This window comes from Petaurus breviceps, unplaced genomic scaffold (genome assembly GCF_028583685.1).
Source record: "Petaurus breviceps papuanus isolate PSGF00001 unplaced genomic scaffold, PetGlider_PUasm1.0 186, whole genome shotgun sequence".
In the NCBI taxonomy this organism is placed as follows: Eukaryota; Metazoa; Chordata; class Mammalia; order Diprotodontia; family Petauridae; genus Petaurus; species Petaurus breviceps.
The window spans coordinates 30,716,975-30,739,932 of record NW_027185798.1 but is presented as its reverse complement, the minus strand read 5'-3'; the positions used below and the strand labels follow the sequence as shown (position 1 = coordinate 30,739,932).

Sequence of the window (22,958 nt, the reverse complement as noted above, 5' to 3'; positions counted from 1 at the left end):
CTCCTAGAATTCTGTAGGGAATTGATGTCAGTCTCACTGACCTATAGTTTGCAGATTCTATTCTTTTTTTCCCAACTTTAAAAATTAGTTCACTTGCCCTTCTCCAATCCTGAAGTATCTTTCTCTACTAGAATTATTTTTTATTTACTAGTTCATTCAGTAATGTGGGATGTAGCTCCTCTGCTAGAGATGTGAATTCATAAAGACCAACTCTTGTTACCACCTTACTGTCTTAGGCACCATCTTTCATTTGTCCTTTCTAGCCAAAAGATCCATTCTCTTTGGCAGAAGAAAGAGGAAAAGTGAGAAGTCAAAAAATTCTGTTTTCTCTCCACTGTGTGTTATCTGTATGGTCCTTCACCCGAAGAAGAGGTCTTATTCCTCCTTTGGGTCTTCTCTCTTTCCTGATATAACTAAGAAATCCCTCCTTTTCCTCTGTAGCTTTGTCAAGAAGCTTTGCTTTCCCAAATATGACTCAGAGACCATTTTTTTGTATCCTTTAAACTATGGAGTAACCTCCCCTGTGTTAATCCCTACTTGCAGAATTATGACATTTCTTACAAAATTGCATAGCCATTTTGAATGATCAACCCCCCACCAAGAGCCTTGAGAGCTGCATGGTTTAGTAGAAAGGGGGTCCAAATTGGAGTGGCCAGACATGTATTCAAATCCTGACTCTGCCAATTCCTACCTGGACAAACTTGGGCAAATCAACTCAAGTCAAGTCCAAAGTCAAGCCTTTATGAAGTGTTTAAAGTGTGCTATGCATGGTGCTGTGTGGGAGAAATAAATACAAGCAGAAAAAAATGACAATGCCTGCCCTCAAGGAGCTTATATTCTAATACAAATAAAGGCTGAAAACTGAAGTAAGCATGGTGGCTTGGTCTAGAGTATGGGTGGGGAATCTGCAGCCTCAAGGCCACCTGTGACCTTCTAGGTCCTTGGGTGCAGCCTTTTGACTGAGTCCAAGTTTTACAGAACAAATCCTTTTATTAAGGGGATTTGTTCTGTCAAGTTTGGATTCAGTCAAAGGACTGCACTTGAGGACCTGGAGGGCCACAGGTGGCCTTGAGGCTATAGGTTCCCCAGCCCTGGTCTAAAGGATAGATGATTGGTCTGGCTCCTTCCTCAAAATGGAGGTTTCAGGAGGAATTTACCAATTGCAGAAGGGGGCTACAGGCAAAGGAGAATTCATCCAAGGCAAGGTGATGGAATCTAGATTGTGGCTTTACCTTCTGCCTTTAGATAAAGTGGTTACCAATGTGAAAGCTTGTCATGGAACCCCACTGATATCTTTTTGGCTATACCTGCTTTATACCACTTGATCAGCAATGATTACCCTGTCCAACATGGAACCGCAGTTAGCCTGGAAGAGATGCATTGTAGACCCAACAAGATCTGAATTTTTTTGTTAAATGAATCAATGAAAAACAGAAGATATAACTTTTTTGGGTAGGAGGAAGCTTGTAGTGGACTTTTTGGTTATCAGTAGTTGTCCTAGTGGCTATCAAAGGGGTGGACACTCCATCGCTCTCCCCTGCTCCCACTTATTTCTAGGAGCTTTAGTGTCTATTCTTATTTTTTTTTTTTTGCCTTTTTTTGGGAGGGGCAATTGGGGTTAAGTGACTTGCCCAAGGTCACCCGGATAGTAAGTGTTAATTAAGTGTCTGAGGCCGAATTTGAACTCAGGTCCTCCTGACTCCAAGGCCAGTGCTCTATTCACTGCACCACCTAGCTGCCCTTTAGTCTCTATTCTTAGAGAAAAACAAAATCTAGCAAGAAATGGAAAAAAGTCACATAGAACCTGTTGTTGAATTTTCTTACTTCTGCTCAAATCCACTAGCTAAGAGAAGGTATTCTCCTTTCCTTTCTTCAAAATTTGTGTTGGGATGTGTCTGGTTGTTTCCCTAGCGTTTAGCATAAGGCCTTGCATGCAGTAGGCACTCAATGAATGTTAATGGGTGTTTTGCTGAGGGATTCCATTCCTCCCACCAGCCAATTCTCTGTCCTAGCACTTGAATGCATTTGTCCATTGTTCTAGGGATCTTTACTGAAAAAAAAAAAGTAAGTTTATTTTGTGAATCATTGTATATAGAAAAGGCACTGAAATCAATTAGGAGACCTGGGTTCAATTTCTGCTGCTGACACTTGCTATATAATCATTTTGTTTTTAAGGCTTTTTAGTTGTGCCTGATTTTATAACCCCATTTGGAGTTTTCTTGGCAGAGATGCTACAATGGCTTGTCATTTCCTTCTCCATATCATTTTTACACATGAGGAAACTGAAGCAAACAGAGTCATCCAGCTTATGTCTGAGGCCAGATTTGAACTCAGGAAGATGTCTTCCTGATTCCAAGCCCACTGCTCTATCCACTGTGCCACCTAGCTACCTAAGTAATCATAGGGGAGTTGTTTGACCTCTTGGAGTCTAAGCTTCCTCCTCTGTAAACTAAAGGTAATGTCTCAAATACATGTTTAGGGGTGGCTAGGTGGCGCAGTGAATAGAGCACTGGTCCTGGAGTCAAATAGATGTTTAAAATGTAATTAGATAGCATAGAGGCAGCTAGGTGGCCTAGTGAATATGGTGTGGAACTTATGGTCAGGAAGACCTGAGTTTACATCCTGTCCTATTCTTACCTGATATATGAAATCGGTTAAGACACTTAATACTCAGCCTCAGTTTCTCAAACTGTAAAATGCGGTTTATGATAGAACCTATCTCAGGGTTACAAGGATCAAACAGGAGCTTCATAAACCTAAAAGTGCTATGTAAATGTTAGTTATAACATGTGCCAACACTGAGGCATTATGTATATTTTTGGCTGATATTGTTTGGTATGAAAAGTATAATCAAGTGTCTCTCAGGCATGCTTGCAAAAGGCACATTTTGGAGGTTTTTCCCCATCTAACTAGGGTCATGAGCATAACATTTGGGATCCCCTTGTGTCGGAATGCTCCCTATTCCCTGGGTGATTGGTGTGGACATAGCTGCAGGCTCCATTCTGTTGCTGAGCAATCAGGCAGAACTTGGAAAAATAACTCATTCTCTTTCTGTAGAATATGGTGACAAGAACATTGTTTGAGCCAGCTGGCCAGGGTTGGATGGGAAGCCGGCCAAGGGCAAGATGCCTCTCTGAGCTCTGTGGGATGAGCAAGGGAGCAAAACAACATTTTTGAAGAAACAAGCCGACCCAAATTAGACATTAAAAAGGGATGTTTTTTCTTTTTATTGTTGGGGTAGAGGTTGCATATAATATAAAAAAAAAAAATCAAAAGCTTATCTGACATATATTTGTATTTTCTTTCCCTAGCTGTCAAATTGTAAGCCTGGAGTTCATTTATACATTCTAGGGGCCTGGGTCTGCTCATGCAATTGTCTCATCCTAGGGGTAGCTATATGGGAATATCTCGGAAGTGACAACTTGGGATACTGCAATGGATCAGGACTGGGAGGAGTTCCTTGGCTTGGGTTCATTTCTTCCCCTTCTGCTTCATGTGTACAACAAAATAGTCATTGCATGCGATGGTCAGCCCAGCAATTAGTGAAAAGAAACTCTGGAAACCCACTTTGCCATCTCGGCACTGGTCCAGGTCTTTCATAATCTTGTCTACAGCTAAAGGGTCTTTCTGGTTCTGAAAAAAAAGAATCACAAGAAGCAGAAAATATGAGTCAATGATTGGAGCAAGAGACTTCGATCTGTATAGCTAGCCATTAAAGACAAAGGACCTAGATTTTTGGATCCTGATTTTTCAAAGAACCTATAAAGATGGACTAGTTTACAGAAGGAAAGATTAAAACGGGTGACGTAGAAAGAGGGTTAGAAAAATAACTTTCAAAGCTATAAGGACTGTGGTCAATGCAATGGTCATTCGTGATGCCAGAGGATTCATGATGAAACAGTCTCTCCATTAGAGGTAAGTGATGGATTTAGGGTCCAGAATGAAGTATATTTTTATGTATAGTCAAAGGAGTAATTTATTTGTATAACTGCATTTTTTTTTTTACAATAAATTTATTTGTCTTTTCCCTTTAACAAGTTGTGGCTACAATATTCTCTTTTTTTTAAATAAATTTTTATTCATATATTTTTTTAAATAAAAAAAAGAGAGAAGACTGCTCAGTTTGAAGTTAGAGAACCTGGGTCAAATTTTAATTCTGCTGCTTCCTATCTGTGTAATCTCAGGCTAACTGTTCACCTCTTTGGGCCTCAGTTTCCTTTCCTGTAAAAGGACTGGGTAACTTCTGGCAGAGTTTAGAAATAAAGCTCTTGGTACTTTCTGGTTTCATGGTGATCAGTTTTACTCTTTTTTTCTGTAGTTTGCTATCAGTTAAAAGTGTTAAAGGCAGGAATTCTTATGGAACTGGAGAAAGAATTCTGGTTATGGAATCAGAGGATCTGGGTTTGAATCCTAGCTTTTACAATTGCTACTTCTTGTGATCATGGGCAAGTCACTCAAACCTCTTTGGGCCTCAGTTTCCTAATCTGTAAAATAAGGGGGTTGGATTGAGATAGTGTGGTATATAGTTCAAGACTTGAAGTTAGGAAAACCCAAGTTTCAGTCTAGCGGTGTGGGGGCAAGTCACTTAAATCTCTCTGGGTTTCAGTTTCCTTATTTATAAAATGGGGGTGTTGGACTAGAAAAATCCCTTTCAACTCAAAATCTATGATCCTATAATGCCATGGATTCATGAGATTCATCATAAACTATGGAACCCTCTGGATCAGGAGTTCTTAATCTGGGATCCAAGAACTTTAAAAAAATATTCTGATTACTGTGTTTCTTTTGAATCCAATGCATTTTATGTCACACATTTAAAAGGGATTTACAAACTGCCAAAGAGGGTCTGTGACACAAAGGAGTTGTGAAGATCCCCTGCTCTAGTCCCTCCACAGAAGCACTGATGAAATTGTACTGAATTTCACTTGAGCATACATGGGAGTAAATGTTCCCGACATTTTACTGAAACCCTTAGTTGGTTTTCTGAGTGTTTCTGACTTTCACTGAGAACTCCAGAAAGTCAAAGTCGAAGATGTATTGTTGTTTTTTCCCTCAGGAGCTTGAATCTCAAGCCCTGAGCAATGATATGAGGTCTCATGGCTGCCTCCGTGCTCTGAGAAGCTGACTACTTTTGGGGAGAGGTTTCTGCAAATTCTGGCCACGCTCCCAACTTTCTTGCTATAGGCAGAGACTGGTGGGTGAGATTTAGAGGATGTAAGGAACCATCTCGTAAAAACAAAAGGGCATGCAGTATAGTAAGGAAGGGAAAGGTATAGAATTAGAATCATGACCTCATACTCTCAACAAATCCTTTCCGGACCCGTCAGCCTTTAGTAGTAAATGTCTGTGCCTCAGACATCTCTTTCTTTTTTTTTTTTTTAAAGCAATCGGGGTTAAGTAACTTGCTCAAGGTTACACGGCCAGTTATTTCTGGGTGTGGTGCTGAGTGTCTGAGCCCGGGATTCGATCTCCAGGTCTTCCCAACACTGGAGCCGGTGCTCTTACTCGCTGAGCCACCTGGCCACCCCTAAGCAATTGGGGTTAAGTAACTTGCTCAAGGTTACACGGCCAGGTGTTTCTGGGTGGGTGCCGAGTGTCTGAGCCCGGGATTCGATCTCCAGGTCTTCTCAGCACTGGAGCCGGTGCTCTTACTTGCTGTGCTACCTGGCCGCCCCCAAGACATCTCTTTCTATCCCGTAAAGCTTCCATGTTAGAAGCCACCTTATTTTTCAGGATCTAGACTAAGGGGCAGGCAGAGGGCCCTTGGTTAGCTGTCTGTCATGGGCTGGCTTGTGAAGAGCCAGGAAGGACTGATTTAGAAGGCCCCAGGCTTGAGGAAAACAGCAAGTTAATATTACAATATCCAGAAGGAGGTGAAATACCCTGGGGAAAACTCCTCCCTTTCTCTTTCCTCATTCCCCAAACTATATACAAAGGGCAATCCAGATCCAGCCCAACTCTGGGAATCTGAGTCTAGACTTGAACAGGCCCAGAGGGGATTTGCTTTGGTTTTTAGAAGCAGGATAATGACAGTTCATATTTATATAGTACTCTGGGGTTTGCAAGCACTATGTCAACATTATCTTATTTAATCGTTATGACTATCCTGTGAGGTCATTATTACAATTGTTCCCATTCTATAGATTATGAAACCAAGGCTCAGAGAGGTTAAGTAACTTGTTTAGTATCACTCAGCTGGGAAGTGGCCGAGGGAGGATTTGAACTCAAGTCCTCCTGACTCCAAGGCTATTATCTATGTAGATACTGTGGCAGGTTGGGAGGGAATTTGGCCATCTGTGTTCAGAGAACAGACACAAGCTTGTAAGTTCCTTGGAGACAAGGACAATTTCATTTTTTAATTCTTTTTTTATCCCCAGTGCCTGACAGGGAGCCCTGGTATTCTTAAGAGCACAGGGAGCTGGCCTTGGACCCAGGAAGTGCCAAGTTTGAGCTCTATGTTACAGACATACTAGCTGTTTGTTCGACTTAACCATTCAGTACCAGTTTTAGGCAACTTTTTAAGGCTGTAATTTGTAAAGAAAGTGCAAAACTGCACAGATAGAAGAATTTCCTTCTCCAAGAGCTCCCTGTATTAATGAAATCACAAGCCCTGTTCCCTGTGCTTATCCTATTCCTGAAGCCAAGCACAGTGCAGTGCACACAGTAGGTGCTAAATGAATGCTTATCAGAGGATTGATTTATTTTCTTTATTCCACTGCCCATTTTCATCAGCCTGGGGACACCTGGCATAATACCCAAACAATAAATAATAGATTCAACAAAATGGGTAATTTGGTCATCTCTGATATTAGTCAGAATATCATTATAAATAAGATGCCAGTCAAAATACCCTATCATGTTACTCTATACCTATAAAAGAGGAGCCATCAGCTTTACTAATGCACCACTTCCTGGGGACAAATGGTAAGAGGCAGCTGGGAGCCTTTTAACTTTCTATCTTTTCATCCTTTAGAAGCTATTAAATTATTCAACATCAAGCACAGTAATTATCTTTTCCAGTGATCATGACTGTTCCAAAGAAGGAAGGGCCCACTTTAGGGTCTAATGCTCCACTGTGGTCATTTCCATCTGCTGATCAGCTTTACAGGCAGATAGGTTGATCTAATCAATCAATATCTGAAGGACAGAGGTTTTCACTCAAATAGACTCCCCGTCAGGTCTGACTGTGAAAAAAGCAACAGTATAGTGGAAATGTCATGAGGTCCCTTCAAGCTCTAAATATCCATTATCCTAAATCATGACTTGCCATTCTCATCGCATGTTTAGCTAAAAGGGTCTTCCGTTTTCCATGGAAAAGCTATTGCTTATCAAATGAAGCTTGGCTTCCACTAAGGAGATGTTTAGCATCATTATAGATTAGAACTGGGGAAAGAAGAAAGATCTTATCTCCTTAGAGGGACTTAAGGGGGACAGTTTAAGCTATGGAATTCGGCCAGATGTGCAACCCTGATTTTGAGAAGTTGGGTGGATCAATTCACCCATTTACCGCCTTCTCTCGATATGCTATCCCTTTGGTGACCCCTGAATACTATTTGTTGTAACTCTTCTTATACCATTGGTTGAAGTATAAATTGTGTTATGGTTTTTAGTGGAAAGAGTGTTGGAGATGGTTATCAGAAAAGGCCTGGGTTCTAATCTTGTCTCAGGCATTTGCCCACTGTGAACTTGGGCAAATCACTTAACCTCTCTGAAATGTGGTTTTTTCATGTGTAAAATAGGCATCATTAATAACTGCACTTACCTCACAGGATGCTTGTGAGAATCAAAGCAGATCATATATGGAGAGAATTCTGCAAACCTCAAAATACTATATAGACTGAGCTATTATTGGTATTATTATCAGAGTATATATAAGCCCTTTGAAGATAGGAATTGTCTTCAACTTTTCATGGCCTCCCCCCCCCCCATATCAAGCACTCTTCAAGTAATTGTTGAATGAATGGAGATGCCTGTGCCACATTCACTACTAGAAGGGAGTGATGGAACAGGAAACGAAGAAGAAAATGGGAGTCTAGACAAGGCTCAGCTCTTTTCTTCTGTCCTTTAAAATTTCTTTCAATACTTACTTCCAAGAATCCAGGGAACTCTTTTTCCATGAGAACTCTTAGATCTTCTTTCGTTAAGTAGCCTTTGTCTCCAGCAAACTTGTGAAACGTAAACATCATAGTTTCCATGGCATGTTCCATTTGAGACGGCATGTTGGCAGAGTCTTCTGAAACCTGTTCGAAGATGCCCCCAACACAGAGTTGATTTCCAAGTTTAAGCCCAATATATATGAGACTATAACCTATACGCTGGTTTTTCTCAAGAGAGGTGTCTCTGTAGCACCAACCTCTGACTAATAAGGTCAGACAAGAAACATTGTGTGTTTTAACAGCTTTGAATGGGCTGCCACCATTTCCCCTCCCATCTCAGAGCTAATTCAACTAGATCTAACTGTAATTATTAGGAAAAGCAGGATCAGTATTCTCCTTGGTGTTCTTGTATGTGTTTCCTAACCCCTTTCTCTCATCCCCCACTTTCTAAGCTTTTTAGTTGACAAAACAATTTATTGAAAGGAAAGAGATTTCAACATTTTCCTTGGTTTCTGTTAATTAAGCTTTTATCTATGACCAAATACCAAAAACTCACATAGCCATGCAATTAACAGATATGAAACTTCAACTCTTTAAGCCTGTCTTTGTAATCTAGTTATATCTAAAGGCCAAGGAGGAAAATAGTTTCCTGCAAATGACTAGTTTGCTGAAATCTTTGGGCATTTATTTATATGGTGATTGTAACTTGCTACTGCAATAAATTTCCACGTTTTACAATGAAATAACATGCCTTAACCAAATAAAAGAATTGCAGCTGTATTGCCTAGATTCCCTAGGTTATGGGTAACTATGTACTTTAATATGTTGTGGGAAGAGACCAGTTTTTCCCCTGGAGGTTTAATTTTTTTAATTAAAAATTTTTTCAATTAACAGAAATTTATTTTTTCCCCCTCTCTCCTTCCCATCCTCTTGGGAAAAAAATAAAGACAAAAGCCTTGTATCAAATATGTATACTCAAGCAAACAAATTCCTGCATTAGCCATATCCAAAAAGTTTATGTCTCAATCTGAACCCTAAGTCCATCACACCAATGGCTTCACCATTGGTCCTCTAGAATTGTGTTTGATTTTGTTGTCAGAGTTCCTAAGGGAGAGACGAATTTTTGGTAGCAGTAGAAAAAAAGAACTCTGATATTTTGATCTGTGTGCATTTTGTATGGTAGGTATGAGTAGGCTGCTACCTATTAAAAATTAGGAGCTATGAAGAACTGGAATAAAGGATGGGATCAAAGGAATGAATGGTGAAAAGAGATGAATTGTTCATATGCTGAGAATGGGGTGTTGGATGGCCTATGTGTTCCAATGGAATCCTAGTGATGCCAGCAAAAGGAAGGCCCCCAATTTTTAGGGGATGATGGACTTGGGTGGAGGACATGGACAAGAGTCATGAGGTTGAGCAGGAATTAATGGACTGCAATTTGCATCAATGAAGGAAATCACCTCCTAGATGAAATCACAGATCCACTGAAGTATTTGACTCTTTGAATAGATATTGCTTCCCTCCATAGAGTATAAGCTTCTTGAGGGCAGGGACTATTTTGTTTTTCAATTCCTCATACTTGTATAATGCTTGACACCTAATAGCCATTTAATAAATGCTTGCTGGATGAGGAGCAATGTTTCTAGGAATGGTAACAGTTAAAATATTGGTTGAAATGACTTTTAACTAGTTGAGTATAATGAATGGGGAGGAGGAGTCTCATCAAGACTCAGAAAGAATGCTTTGGCAGAAACAAAGGGAGACCTTGACTAAAGCCCCTTGCCAAATTAATCACTGGATATGGAACAGATGGCAGGTCTTGAGGAAAGACATTCAAAGGACCACTTAAAAACCACAAAAAAGTTGTGGTTTCTGCTTGGCATTAACTAGCTGCTACACATTTGACACTGATGGATCTCTTCTGGGATCTCCTTTACTGAACTCAAGGTGAAGGTGGTGAAGAAGAGGATTGATTCTACTTAAGAACAATCAGACCCCCTCCCCCCTTTTATGCTCAGAGAGATGCAGAAGTCAAAGTGCCCCGTTCAGTCTTTTGAGCCAGAATTTTATAAACCAGAAGCAGGAAGGTACTTCACTTGAAAAGAATAGTAAAAAATACAGTGGGGTAAAATATCCTGGAGATCTCTTCCCCTCCCCCTGCCCCATCCTTTGAAAATAGACAAAGTATAATCCAGAGCTAAAACATCTGAGTCTAGACTTGAGAGGGCCTGAAAGGGGTCCTAGGGGCAGGTAGGTGGATAGTGTGCTAGGCCCGAGACAAGATGATTCATCTTCCTGAGTTCAAATCTGGCTATACACTTAATAGCTGTGTGACCCTGAGCAAGTCACTTCACCCTGTTTGTCCCCGTATCCTCATCTGTAAAATGGGCTGTAGAAGAAATGGCAAAGCACTCTAATATCTTTGCCAAGAAAATTCTAATGAGGTCACCAAGAGTCGGATAGAATGAACTCAACAGTGATCGGAATCTGCTTTGGGTGACAGTGGTTCTGTCTTTGTTAGTCTCCAGAGGGCGTCTGACCATCTGTCTTCTCTAAGAGAATTAAAATGAGAATGAGTCACCTATCAGAGGAGGTCCTGTTACACCCTAAATCTAAAATAACTTGAATCCAGGAAATGAAATAGGCATACCACAGAGATTTAAAAAAAAAACCAAAAACAAAAAACAACCCTTTATTCCAAAGTCCTAGGCAGCCTCTGAAACCAGATCTGCCATCTCATCCCTATTAATTTCTAAAGACTCCTAGAAATTTCTATCTACCATATAATTCCTCTAGTTCCACTTTATCATAGGTAAAGGCAGAATATTCCCAGATAATAGTTTTTTTTTTTTAGACAATAGGAAGGTTAAGTGAGAGAGTCTGGTCACTTCTGAATTGTGTTTAGTTCTGGGCTCCAAAAACACCAGGAAACTAAAGAGTCTTCAGAAGAGAGTGATAAGGCTGGTTTTGAGATCATGCCACATATGATTTGGCTAAAATAAATGGTAGAAGGGAAAGAGCACTGACTCTGGAGTCAGAGGTCTTGGGATACCATTCCACCACTGTTGTTTCAGCAAGATCATGACTCCTGCATCATAAAGATGAATTCAAATGTTATCACCCATTTATTTATATGAGGTACAACAAAACATTTTCTTTGGAAAATGTTCTCCATAAAGTAGTACATAATAAATTAACCCTTTCTGGCTTTTCTTCCAGTGCAGGTTTCTGTAAACTTTGTATCCTGAGAATCACTTTTTAAACATGGCATATCATTAATATGGGTGACCTTGGACAAGTCACTTAACCTCCTTGAGCCTCAGTTTCCTAATCTTTAAAAAGAGGAGGTTAGAGAAAATGGTCCCACAGGTCCCTTTGAGCTCGTGACCCATGATACTATAAACTAGGAATGTTTAGCCTGGAGAACAGAAGGGGAACACAATAGCTGTCTTCAAGTGTTCCAAGGGCTGTTAGATGGAAGAGGGATTGGATTTGTTCCATTTGGTCCCAGAGGGTAATATCAGGAACAGGGGGCAGAAGTTGCAAGGAAACAAATTTAGGCCTGATATTAGGAAGGAAAAATAACTTTCTACCAATCAGAGTTGTTCCAAATTGCCTTCTGAGGTGGCAAGCTCCATTACTGAAGGTCTGCTGACAAGAGATTGGATGGCTATTTGTCAGTTATGCTGTAGAAAGGATTTATTTGTGGCTGCTGTGGTCTTTTGAAACAATGTGACCTTAGGAATGTCTTTTCTAAGATGAGAAAGATCAGACATTCTAAAAGATTGTGCCTGGAGCCTGGCTTGTCATGAGCACTCATTTCTTCTTTTCATGGATTTATGGTGATTTCCTCATTCTAGAGATGAGGAAATAGATTTCAATAAGAGAAGTGACTCATCCAAGGTCACATGGATACTAAGTAGCAGATCTGTGATCTGAACTCTGGTTCTCTAAGGGGTTCTTCCCTCCTAGGATTGTAAGCTCCTGGAGAACAGGGAATATTTTGCTTTTCATTGTTTCTGAAGCCCTTAGCACAGTGCCTGGAACATGATATACTTTTAATTAAGTTTATGTATGGACTCTGACACCAGACCAGACATCACACTTATAGTAACAGAGATTTAGAGCTGGAAGGGACTTTAAAGGAAATTGAGGCACAGGCAGGTGAAAGTGAATTGGTCACATTGTCAAGAAAACATCAGTAGCGGAATTTGCCCATCTTCCTTCCCGGTAGCTTTTTAATTCAGTAAATGCATTGAGAATTGAGCAATTTGCTGATTGCTTCCCCTTCCCCCTTTCCTAAGAAAAAGCAGAAAAGTGAGATTTATGGTGATGAAATGAAGAAAGAACTCTTGAAACAAAAGGCCTGCATTTTGAATACAATCATTCACCATGGCTTTAGTGGGAGTTGGCTAAGGACTACAGTTGGGGAATTGTGTTATGTGGAAGGGGGTTGACCAACTCCAAAACCAATAAAGAAGTGGAGGAAAATCTGTGCCTGAAGCTGCCCTCCTGACCAGTGAATGAATCACCAAAACGCTGAAGTTCTTGCTGGGGGCCCCCCTTGCTTCGCTCTCTGGCAGCTGCAAAGTCTGAATCAGCTCCGTGAAAACCTCTCCATTTGGGCGGGGCTCAGGCAAACCGACCTTTCCAATTCTGCTCGGAGTTTGGTGGCAGTACTTCAGAGGAAGTGAGCCCTCGGTTTCCATTTGCATAGCCATCTTCCCAGGCTGGGCTACTCTGGATGGAAGATAGGGTGGGGCTCCTCCATCTAATACTGAAAACTCAAATCCTACCCAGAAGCAGACTCTAAAGGTAGCTGGAAGGAAAAAAGGTCATGGGGATTGAAGAAGGGTGCTTGGCTAGCTTAGAAGTGTAGAATTTGAAGGAAGCTCAGCGGTTACCCCATCAGGACACCGGGGGTCAGGAATGTGACTTGTCCAACATCACACAGCCAAGTGAACAGCTGAGACAGGATTGACAGTGAGGCTGATTCTTAATTCAGTCCACTTTCCACTGTGCCAGCCTGGGTTCAGCCTTCCTCTCCCTATTTTACCCGAGGGAAATTCAGTGCAACAGCGGACAGGCTAGGATTTAAACCCCGGAACTTCTGGCTCCACATCTAAAAGGACCTCTTACTTAAAGCCCCTTAGACAAGAATGGGAAACAAGGAAGACCACTAGATGGAGCTTAAGGTACTGTCTGAAACAGATGTAACAGAAGGAAGGGGCTGAGAAAGAAAGGGCCCCAGGATGGCAGGCAGGGAAAACACATTCCAGAAATGAAGGAAAATACGAATCCTGCAAAACAGGTCTGATTAGACCCTTGAAATTACTTTTTCCTCCTTTTAATCTTGTTTTTCCACTCTAATTTTCTCACACTTCTTTTTCCTTTAGGATTAAAAAAAAATTATAGGAAGCTATACATGATCGACTTCTTTAGTCTATAAATTAGGTCCCGATAATTGTGAATGACACCCTACTCCCAGGAAGTGGGGTATATTTCCATTGGGCTAGAACCAAAGACCATATTTTATATAATTATAACTTCAAATACTGAGAATTTCAATACCTAAAAACACTTCAGAGGATTTATTGTTTGCACTAATTGGGACCTTTGTATATCTACTATCCATTCTGTATTTGTTTAATGTTCCTCGGTTGCTGTGGCCTGTATGCTTTATATGTTTGCCATAGATTTAAGAGCTGGAAGAGGTCTTGTTGGTGATCTTGCCCAACCTCTTTTTCTTAATGGTGAGGAAAGTAAGGCCATGGAGAAGGGAAGTGACTTGATTAAGATCATACAGCTAACAGCCAGGATACTAACCCGATCCTTGGATACCATTTGTTGTAGCCTGCCCAGACTCTCTTGGACTGTAGGCTCCAGGAAGGGCACAGTCACAAGCATTTTTCTTTTTAGGTTAATGGTACTACATTTTAACAAATCCTTTTGATGCGAATGAAATGGATGAGCATCTACTTCTTGGAAACACTGGGAATTAAGAGAGACTGGGGGATTCTTTTGGAAGGTACTTCTGAAGATCGTCCATGCCCCAGCTCAAAAACAAAACCAAACCAATATATGAAAAACCAAAAAAACAAAACAAAGCAAACCGAAAACCAAAAACCCAACTTTGGGTATCTAATTGTTCAGTATCTAATTTTAAATCAGAGCCATATGAACATCACCATTTTTCATCTCATGCATTTCATCTGTCCCTCTTTTCCTGTAGCCCACCCAACCAAGCCTGAGGTTGGCAGCATTTCAGTGAAAACCTTCAGCAAAAACAAAGAGCCATTTAATGTGCTTGAGGTTTTCTTGCTTTTGCCATTGGGAAGTCATAAAGTAATGGTTCCAGAGCTGAAACTAGAAGGAATTCTTAGTTTGGTCTTTAACAGGGAGGCCTATTAGGGGTTCAGGAAAACTGGGTTGATTGAATGGGTCTGAGTACAATCTAACTCCTGCCCTGCCGCACAAATCAGGTGGTCAAAACCTTAAGCAGTAGAGGAAGTATTCTGGATGAAATACTAAAGTTGAAATTTCAATAAGAGGAATTAATTTTAGCTAAATCAAAAATATCAGTTATTCATCAGTATATATATTTCTCCAAAGATTCATTATGTATCTGCATTCTGATTTCTATCATCCTCTGCTATTCAATCCATTTAAAGGCTGGCAGGTGGGAGCTACTTAGCAAAGGTGTGTTAAGTCCTGGAAAACCTTTGTTAGAGGGGTGGTATACATCATTGAATACCCTGGCATTTCACAGAGCTCAAAATGCTAACATATGCAGAATAGCATGAAAACAATGGGACTGTTCACTTAGGATCCAAGTTCACTCAAAGTGGCCAAACTCTAATAAAGCGGTTTTTTTTTTTTTTTGAGTTGAGCAAGGGCACACCCAAATCTCAACCCCACCCAACTCAGGGTCTGAGAGACCATACCAGAGAGTTGGCTAGTGGTTGCCTTGTTAATAGAAACATCCTGCAAAAAGCATCACCTAATAGGATTTCTCTTGCCCAAATATACCTGACCTTACTCCAGTTGACTATCTGGGCTAATTTCAGACTTGCCCCCAAAGACTTCTATATACTGCAGACGTATTCAGTAAGAAACTGGTCTCTTGCAAATGGGAAGTACATTTTTCTTAGAAAAGGATGAAATCTGGATAGCAGTCAACAGGGGTGGGGCTGAGGAAGAAATCTGAAATGAATTATGAACTCATTTCTCTCCCCCACCCACAGTAGTATCTTTCGCAATTTGCTGAAACACGTTGGAGGCAAAGATCAGGTTATTACTGCCAGACAGTGTTTCCATGGGCATGGCCTCACCCCCAAGCCCAGGATATGAAGTCTAGCACTTAAAAAACTGAAATTCAAGCTGCAAGGGAAAAAAAAAATCTGCAGCAACAACTGGCCTTTTTTCTAACCAGAAAAAATACCTGCCAGTGTATCCCTCAAACAAGCAATTAAAAAGCTAGCCTCCTCTGGTTCCCTGAACTTATCTCGTGTTTTCACACTCATGTGCCCTTTGCTCTTGGACTATTCTCTCCTCATCAATGCCTGTTAATATCTTAGCTATGTTTCAAGGCCAAACTCCAATTCTTCCTCTTTGGGAAGGCTTCCTTTCCCTATTCTCCTAGATTAGAAGTCATCTCTCCCTCCTTTGGGCCCCATAGGTCTTTATTTCTCTCTTCAAACTTATCACATGCTACTTTTTAATAGAATCGTCCATTATAATGTTGGAAGAGACCTTATGGGTCATCTGGTCCAACAATTACTTTCCAGAAGAGTTGAGTGACTTGTCTAAAAGGAAAGGAGGCAGGGCTTGGAATGGAAGCAATCTTTCCATCATACCATGCTGCTGCCGAGTTGATTTTCGTTCTTGTATCTGTATCCGCCACAAGACCTGGGGGCCATGAGTATGTTTAAAAAATACTGAATAACTATATTACAATAGCATTTGTTTCCTTTGTAATTCTATGTATTTAAAAGCATTATTCTGAAAAGAAGGTTCAAAGGCCTTTTGGCCTGACTGCCAAAAGGGTCCATGATAGAAATTGGTTATCAAACCCTACTCTAGATTAAAGTGAGGACAGGAACTGTACTCTTCCCCATGGAGCACAGTCCCTAATATAGTAAATACTCACTAAATAGATGCCATATAAATGAATGAACGATAACCCAGCAGTCCTGCCATGATCTCTATCAGTTTTATAACTGTCTTCAACTACAGAGTCCCCATTGAAGCAAACTGCTCCTCTTTCAAATCACGGTTCAAATTTGGCATTGACTGACTTCCTCTTGGGAAATGCCTTCTAAAATGGCAATTTCCCTTTTCCTTAAGGGACAGTTCTGCCCTAACTATCAGAGAAACCTGTGGGGATCCAGGGCCACACCCACACCATCTGAGCTGCTGAATCACTCAGCCTTCCTTTCACCACTAGGTGAATCCAGGAACACAGTGTGCTTCACACATGTCCCTGGAAGCCATTAGGCCCAGAGTGAAGAGGTGATAGGTGTCACCCATTCCAAAGCACTTTGAATCCAGCCCCTTTCCATCTCTTCTTCCAGTTGTCTTCTAACAATCCCAAACAGGCCAATTGGTCCTTCGACTCCTATACCCCAGGGTATGGCTGTTAACTCCCCCAGCTGCAGAATTAAAATTTAGATGGTGCAGTAATAAGGTCTAGAGTTATCTTCCCCTATTCCTTTAGGTTATTATAGTTAATAATTCCCATATGACTCAGTAAAGCTGAGTATCAGGGTCTATTTGTCCCCTTCCCATTGGGCAAAATTAACTTTTGAGATTCAGGAATTTAGGTCATTTTTCTTTGCCCTCATCTCACATTTAACTCACTTGGTCAGGGTGAAATTGAAACTTAATTTTTTTCCCCTTGGGGAGAGGAAATGCTTTAATTGTAGCTTCCTCTTACCCTACAAACAGCTCTGAGGATGGTTTTAAGATAGTTTTTGATTCCTGCCCCATCTCTTTTATCTTCCCTCCTCTAGATCCCTCTCCCCTTCTCTCCTTCATGCCTTTCTAGTCTCCCATCCTCCCCTCCGGGTAAGGATCAGCCAGCCACCTTCAAGTCAGGCGGACAAACAACAGGAAACCCAGCCCAAAGTATCTAGGAAAGAGAAAATACCTCGGGAGTGTAAATCGAACGGGAAGGCAGGCAACGGCTCCGCTAGCAGCGTTCTAGTACCCCAGGGTAAGACCCACATTAAATTCAGCTAAACGTCCAACCTTCCCTGCCCAAACTGGTAGACAAAACTCACGCCTGTCTGTTCCTGGCTGAGACAGCCTCACTTGGCACTTTGCTGGGAATAAATGTTGGAGGAACATCTGGCCAGAGTTTGACCACCTCTGGCTGAAGTCTGCCTGCCAAAAAGATGGTTCCCAGTGTCCAGAGGATCAGCAGGGTAAGGGATTGAGTGACTGGAGAATGGAAATAGACAGCAAGACAAGAAAAACCAGAAGGAGAATGGGAGATGGAGGTGGGGAGCAGGGTGCTGTTAGAGAGGAAAAGGAAGACAGTTTAATGTCTGTCTGTCGCCTTTGTTCCTCCAAAGGTCTTGGGGCACTACTCCAGCCCGGATCCTTGCAGGCATATTCTCAGCATTCCAGCTCCCAGGTGTCCCAGGTGCCCTGACACCCTTCCCTCCCGCGCTTTACCTCCTGCCCTGCCTAGGCACACACTTAGCCCTGGCTCGGGAAGGGGTGCGCCAAGGCTCGCCCCTGGGTGTGGTCCCAGTCATTCTGGAAAAGCGGTTCCCCAGCGAACAGCTACCCGCCAGTGGCTTCAGACGCCTCCTGGTCGGGACACCCTCAAACCCTGACCTCCCTGGAAGTGCAGCCCGATAAGGGGAGGCGGGATCTCGGGGCTGCTCTTGCCGATTCCAGGCAGGTGGGAAATCTGGACTGGAGGAGCAGCAAGTCTAGCCCTGGGGGTCCTGGAGTAGCGCAGCCGGCTCTGCGGCTCCTCCCTGAGGTGACTAGATTTTGCTCGTGCCTCTCCACATCTGCGCCTCGGTGGGAGAAAGCTACAAAGCGGTCAAAATAACCACAGAGAGATAGAGACCCGAAGAAAGGAACTCACCTTGCTTAAGCAAGAAGCAGCCTCTGAGCGTGAACGGAACGAGAAGACTGCGGCAAGCACTGTTAGCCTCGGAGTTTCTTGGGGTGGGTGGGGGAGAGGGAGGAACGTGGGGCTGGGCGGGGGAGACTGGAGTAGGCTTTGATTGCACAGTGCCTCGTCTTGCCCCACCCCTTTCCCCCCTCCCTCCCTTTTCTGCCCGCCCTCCCACCTCTAGGACCCAGGTTCTAACTTTTTCCAGTCCCCTCCCTCCTCCAGTTGCGCGCGTGCGTGTGTTCCCTTCTGATCGGAATGTGTTTCCCCGTGGAAGGCTTCAGGGCATCCCTCTACAAGAACTACGTGCTTCCCACTTGATTTACTTATAGATTGTAGGGGGTGTGTGGAAATGGGGGGGAGACGGGGACGTGGGGGGAGGTAGGGGCGTGTACTAGCGCTCTCCGAGTGTGAATGATAGTTGGAAACAAAAGCATCCAGCAGTCAGTGGGTTGGGCCATTTGGCGCAGAACCAATTGTAACAGGCCCTCTGGTATTCTGATCTCGGAATTGTTTTCTCCAAGACTGGTTTTCCTAACTGCTTCAGCTGGGAGAAGGTGGAACCGTCTGGGTGCTAGGAGCTAGTTAAAAACGAACGGACGCTAAGAGAACCCCGAAGCCAATAAAGGCTTCTCCCTGGCTGGGGTGTCGCCGAGTAGAGGATGCTTCCCTCATTACTCTTAAGACAGAGGAAGGAATGCAGCCCATCTTCTTGTACTTTCTTAACCTCTTCGTAGCCCAAAGAGGGCGCTGGGGAAGAGATTCTGAGGGCACGTGCAAAAGTGACTCATGGCTATTATGGGAGAATGTAAGCTCCTTGAAGGCAGGAACTGCTTTTGTTTGGTCTTTGTATCCCTAAGGCCTAGCACAGTGTAATCGCTTAATAAAATAATTACTAAATTGTACTGAAGTTTTTTTTTTTTATTTCCTAGGTTGATTAAGCATCTTTTACCTAATGGGAGACTTGCCTTTTCTTTACTGTTCGTTCCATTTTCTACATTGGCTGATGTCTCAACTTCAGTTTAAGTAGATCCTTTAAAAATATGAGTTTCATCATTTTCCAATTGATAAATAGTCAAATGATATGAACGGGCAGTTTTCCTAGAAAGAAATTAAAACTATAGTCGTCTGAAAAAATGCTCTAAATCACTATTGATTGATTAGAGAGGTGCAAATCAAAACATCTCTGAGGTACCACATCACACCTATCAGATTGGCTAACAAGACAAAACAGGAAAATGATAAAGACTGGAGAAGATGTGGGAAACTTGAAACACTAATTCATTGTTGGTGGAGCTGTGAGCTGATTCAACCATTCTGGAGAGCAATTTGGAAATAGTCCCAAAGGGGTATAAAAATGTACATCCCTTTGATCCAGCAATACCACTTCTAGGGCTGTATCCTGAAGAGATCATAAAAATGAGAAAAGGACCCATATGTACAAAAATATTTATAGCAGCTCTTTTTGTGGTGGCCAGTAACTGGAAATCGAGGGGATGCCCATCAATTGGGGAATGGCTAAACAAGTTGTTATATATGAATGTAATGGAATACTATTGTGCTGTAAGAAATTAACAGGTGGACTTCAGAAGAACCTGGAAAGACTTATATGAACTGATGTTGAGTGAAGTTAGCAGAATCAGGAGAACATTGTACACAGTAATAGCCACAGTCTTTGATGACTGCTTTTGATAGACTTAACCCTATTATCAGCAATGCAAGGACCTAGAAAAATTACAAGGTACTCATGATGGAAAATGCCATTCACATCCAGAGAAAGAACTATGGAGTCAGAATGCAGAGCAAAGCAGACTATTTTTTGTTTTATTTTGTTTTTTTTTCTTTCTCATGGTTTCTCCCATTCATTATAAATCTTCTATGCAACATGACTAATGTGAAAATGTGTTTAATAGGAATGTATGTGTAGAGCTTATATTAGATTGCCTGCTATCATGGGAAGGGAGGAGTGAGGGGGAGGAAATTTAAAACTTATGGAAGTGAATATTGAAAACTAAAAATAAAGAAATTGATAAAAAAAAATGTAAATTTCAAAATCTTCTTTGAAAGGATTACTAGTTATATTCCCTGATCTTGTTCTGGTTTTGGCCTGGAATGAGTCTGATTCAATGAACAGTTCATCAAGTATGTTAAGTGCCTACTATGTGTACTTAGAATGTCCAGACTATAATGTGTAGTTGGATAAACAGCCCATAAAGCTGCTCCATTAGTACTTATATCTTGGATAGTGTGAATGAACAATAAACTTAGCCTATACCTGAATAGGAAAACAAGAGCGAATTGGATTGAATTCAATTCAGTAAGCAGTGGGTTTGCTAAGGAGTGGGGAGAGGGGCTGGTACTGAACTTGGGAAATTGTATAGTGCTTTTAATGATCTCAAACTTCTCCCTGAAGCACAATTCCATATTGCAATTCCAATATTCTGAAACTCACACAGTAACCAAAATTTCCAAAGAATCAAAATTACAGGTTACCCAAAAGGCAATGGAGAAACAAATGGCGGCAGGAAACAGAGCAGAGACTGCTGGGTATTACAAATCGCTCACACAGAGCAATGTATCAGTTTAGTCATGTAACCAACCAGTGAGGGATGACACAGAGCTAGCTAGTTTTTCAGTTATGTCTGACTCTTCATGACTCCATTGGGGGTTTTCTTGGCAAAGATTCTGGATGGGTTTGCATTTTCTTCTCCAGGTCTTTTTACAGATAAGGAAACCGAGGCAAACAGGGTGAAGTGACTTGCCCAGGGTCACACTGCTATTAAGTTTCTGAGGCTAGATTTGAATTCAGGAAGATGAGTCTTCCTAATTTCAGGCCTAGCGCTCTATCCACTATACTACCTGGTTGCTCAGGCTTTCTCTAAACCTGCTACTCATTACTCAAATGCCTCAAGGCAAGCCACTTAGCTTCAATTTCTTCACCTGTGCATGAGGAAGTTGGATTAGTTGATCTTGAAGTCCTTCTAGTTCTAAATCCCCATGATTCTAAAAATTAAGCAGGCATTTCAAATAAGCTTTAAACAGGGGGCATGCTGGAGCTAGTTTGAATGCAGAGAAGAACTGATTGTAAAATTTTTAATATGAGGATTTCTTACCTTGGAAATGAGAAAGTCCTACCAATCAGGGCTTGATTTATTGTTTTGTTGATTATCTAGACTTAAAAAAGCATTGGAGAAAACATTTAAACTTAAAAGTGAGTCTTGCACACAGTTTTTTTGGGGGGCAAAGAGCTGGTTGTTAAACATTTACTATCACACCACTGGCTTTAAAGCATGAATCACAATGAAATAAACAGTGATGGAAGGGGATGGTAAGGAGAGAAGACCTGGGGAACAACACAAGCAAAAGCAGAATCAGGACCGCATGGGCATATGGAGGGGATAGCAAGCAGTTGAGTTTGCCTAGAGAATAGAGTATGTAGAGGGGAATCATGTGACATAAGACTGGCTAGCTAGATTGGAAATCACAGGTTAGAGAGCTTGTGGTGTAGGAGGAAAAGAATTAGATCTGGAGTTAGAAGACCTGGGTTTAATCCACTTACTATCTGTGTAAACTTGAGCCAGGAATTTAGCTTTCTAGGGTCTCACTTTCTTCCCCTGTAAAATCAAATATTTATAAAATATTTGAGATAATATTTATTTTTAAAAAAGTGTTTAACACAATGCCTGGCACATTGTAGGTGCTATGTAAATGCTTATTACTTAAAATGGGGGGATTGATTGGACTAGATGACCTCTAAGGTCTCATCCAAACCTAAATAGATAATCATCAATCTAGTTCAACCCCCTGATTTTACAGGTGAGGAAACTGAGGATTGAAGCAGCAATATGACTTGCCTCAAGGTCACAAGGTAGGAGGAATGAGATCCTGGAGGACTTTGAATGCCAGACTGAGTTCAGACTTGATTCTGTAAGCACCAGGGAGCCATTGGAAGGTCCTTGAGCAGTGACTGGAATAGCATGATATGATAGGGCCAGGACCGGGTGTTAGGAGGATTAGTCTGGCCCTTATAATACCCAGCACAAAGGGTCTAGGCAGACATTTATTTTAGTCGTGCTTCAGGCACCTTCAGAAACTACAGCAAATAAGTGCTGGTGGAAAATGGCCTAGCGCTAATTCCTGGGGCTTTATTTCCTACATAACTTCTCTCTCAGGGGACATCCCAAAGAAATGAATGGTCAGAAAGGAATGAACAGACTCAGGGAATATCCTAGAAGTGTCAGCACGTGATTCATTTTGAGCATTGCCAGGAAAATCTCCCTTGGATTTCAGCACTGCCTTCCATTCCCTCTCTGTGGTAGTGATGCTGACTTCACTCACAAGGATTCCTCTTGGAAAACTGGATGTTTATGAGTCTCTCCTTTGCTTCAAATATTTCCCTAAGGTCAGTCCTATGTTAGAACAGAAAGCAAAGGAGACTGAGAAGCTAGTTTTTAATGGCATCCTGCCATTCCTTGGAGGAGACTAATCCTCTCAATATCTAGTTCTGGCCATATCACACATCATGTCAGGGCATGATTCTCAGTTACTTAGCCTAGATGTTCCTGTCTCTGCCAGCAAATGTTCAGTGAGGTCCTATATCTGGAGGATCATGGAAGTCGGTACTTATATCAAAATACCACGTTTTATAGTTATTTGTGGTTGTGTCTTTTCCCCTTACTAGACCATAAACTCCATCAGGGCAGAGGTTGGATCTTGTCTAAACTTTCTAT

At 41.7% G+C, this 22,958-nt stretch overlaps 1 protein-coding gene and 1 long non-coding RNA gene across 2 annotated transcripts in view; one reads left to right on the top strand and one right to left on the bottom strand.

Moving 5' to 3' along the window:
• The first annotated feature begins 403 nt into the window (after positions 1-403).
• LOC138162648 (uncharacterized) lies at positions 404-3,516 on the top strand. The gene is made up of 2 exons (XR_011168683.1): positions 404-1,689; positions 2,675-3,516. It is a non-coding gene; the product is annotated as an uncharacterized lncRNA (long non-coding RNA).
• Positions 3,197-22,958, bottom strand: part of S100A10 (S100 calcium binding protein A10) — a 462,639-nt gene continuing 442,877 nt past the window's right edge. Inside the window, exons 2-4 of the mRNA XM_069089983.1 lie at positions 18,199-18,249; positions 8,088-8,240; positions 3,197-3,633 (exon numbers count right to left, since the gene is read on the bottom strand). Coding sequence (XP_068946084.1) covers positions 3,472-3,633; positions 8,088-8,240; positions 18,199-18,249 — 366 coding nt within the window. The 3' untranslated portion in view covers positions 3,197-3,471. The remainder of the gene's footprint in view (positions 3,634-8,087; positions 8,241-18,198; positions 18,250-22,958) is intronic.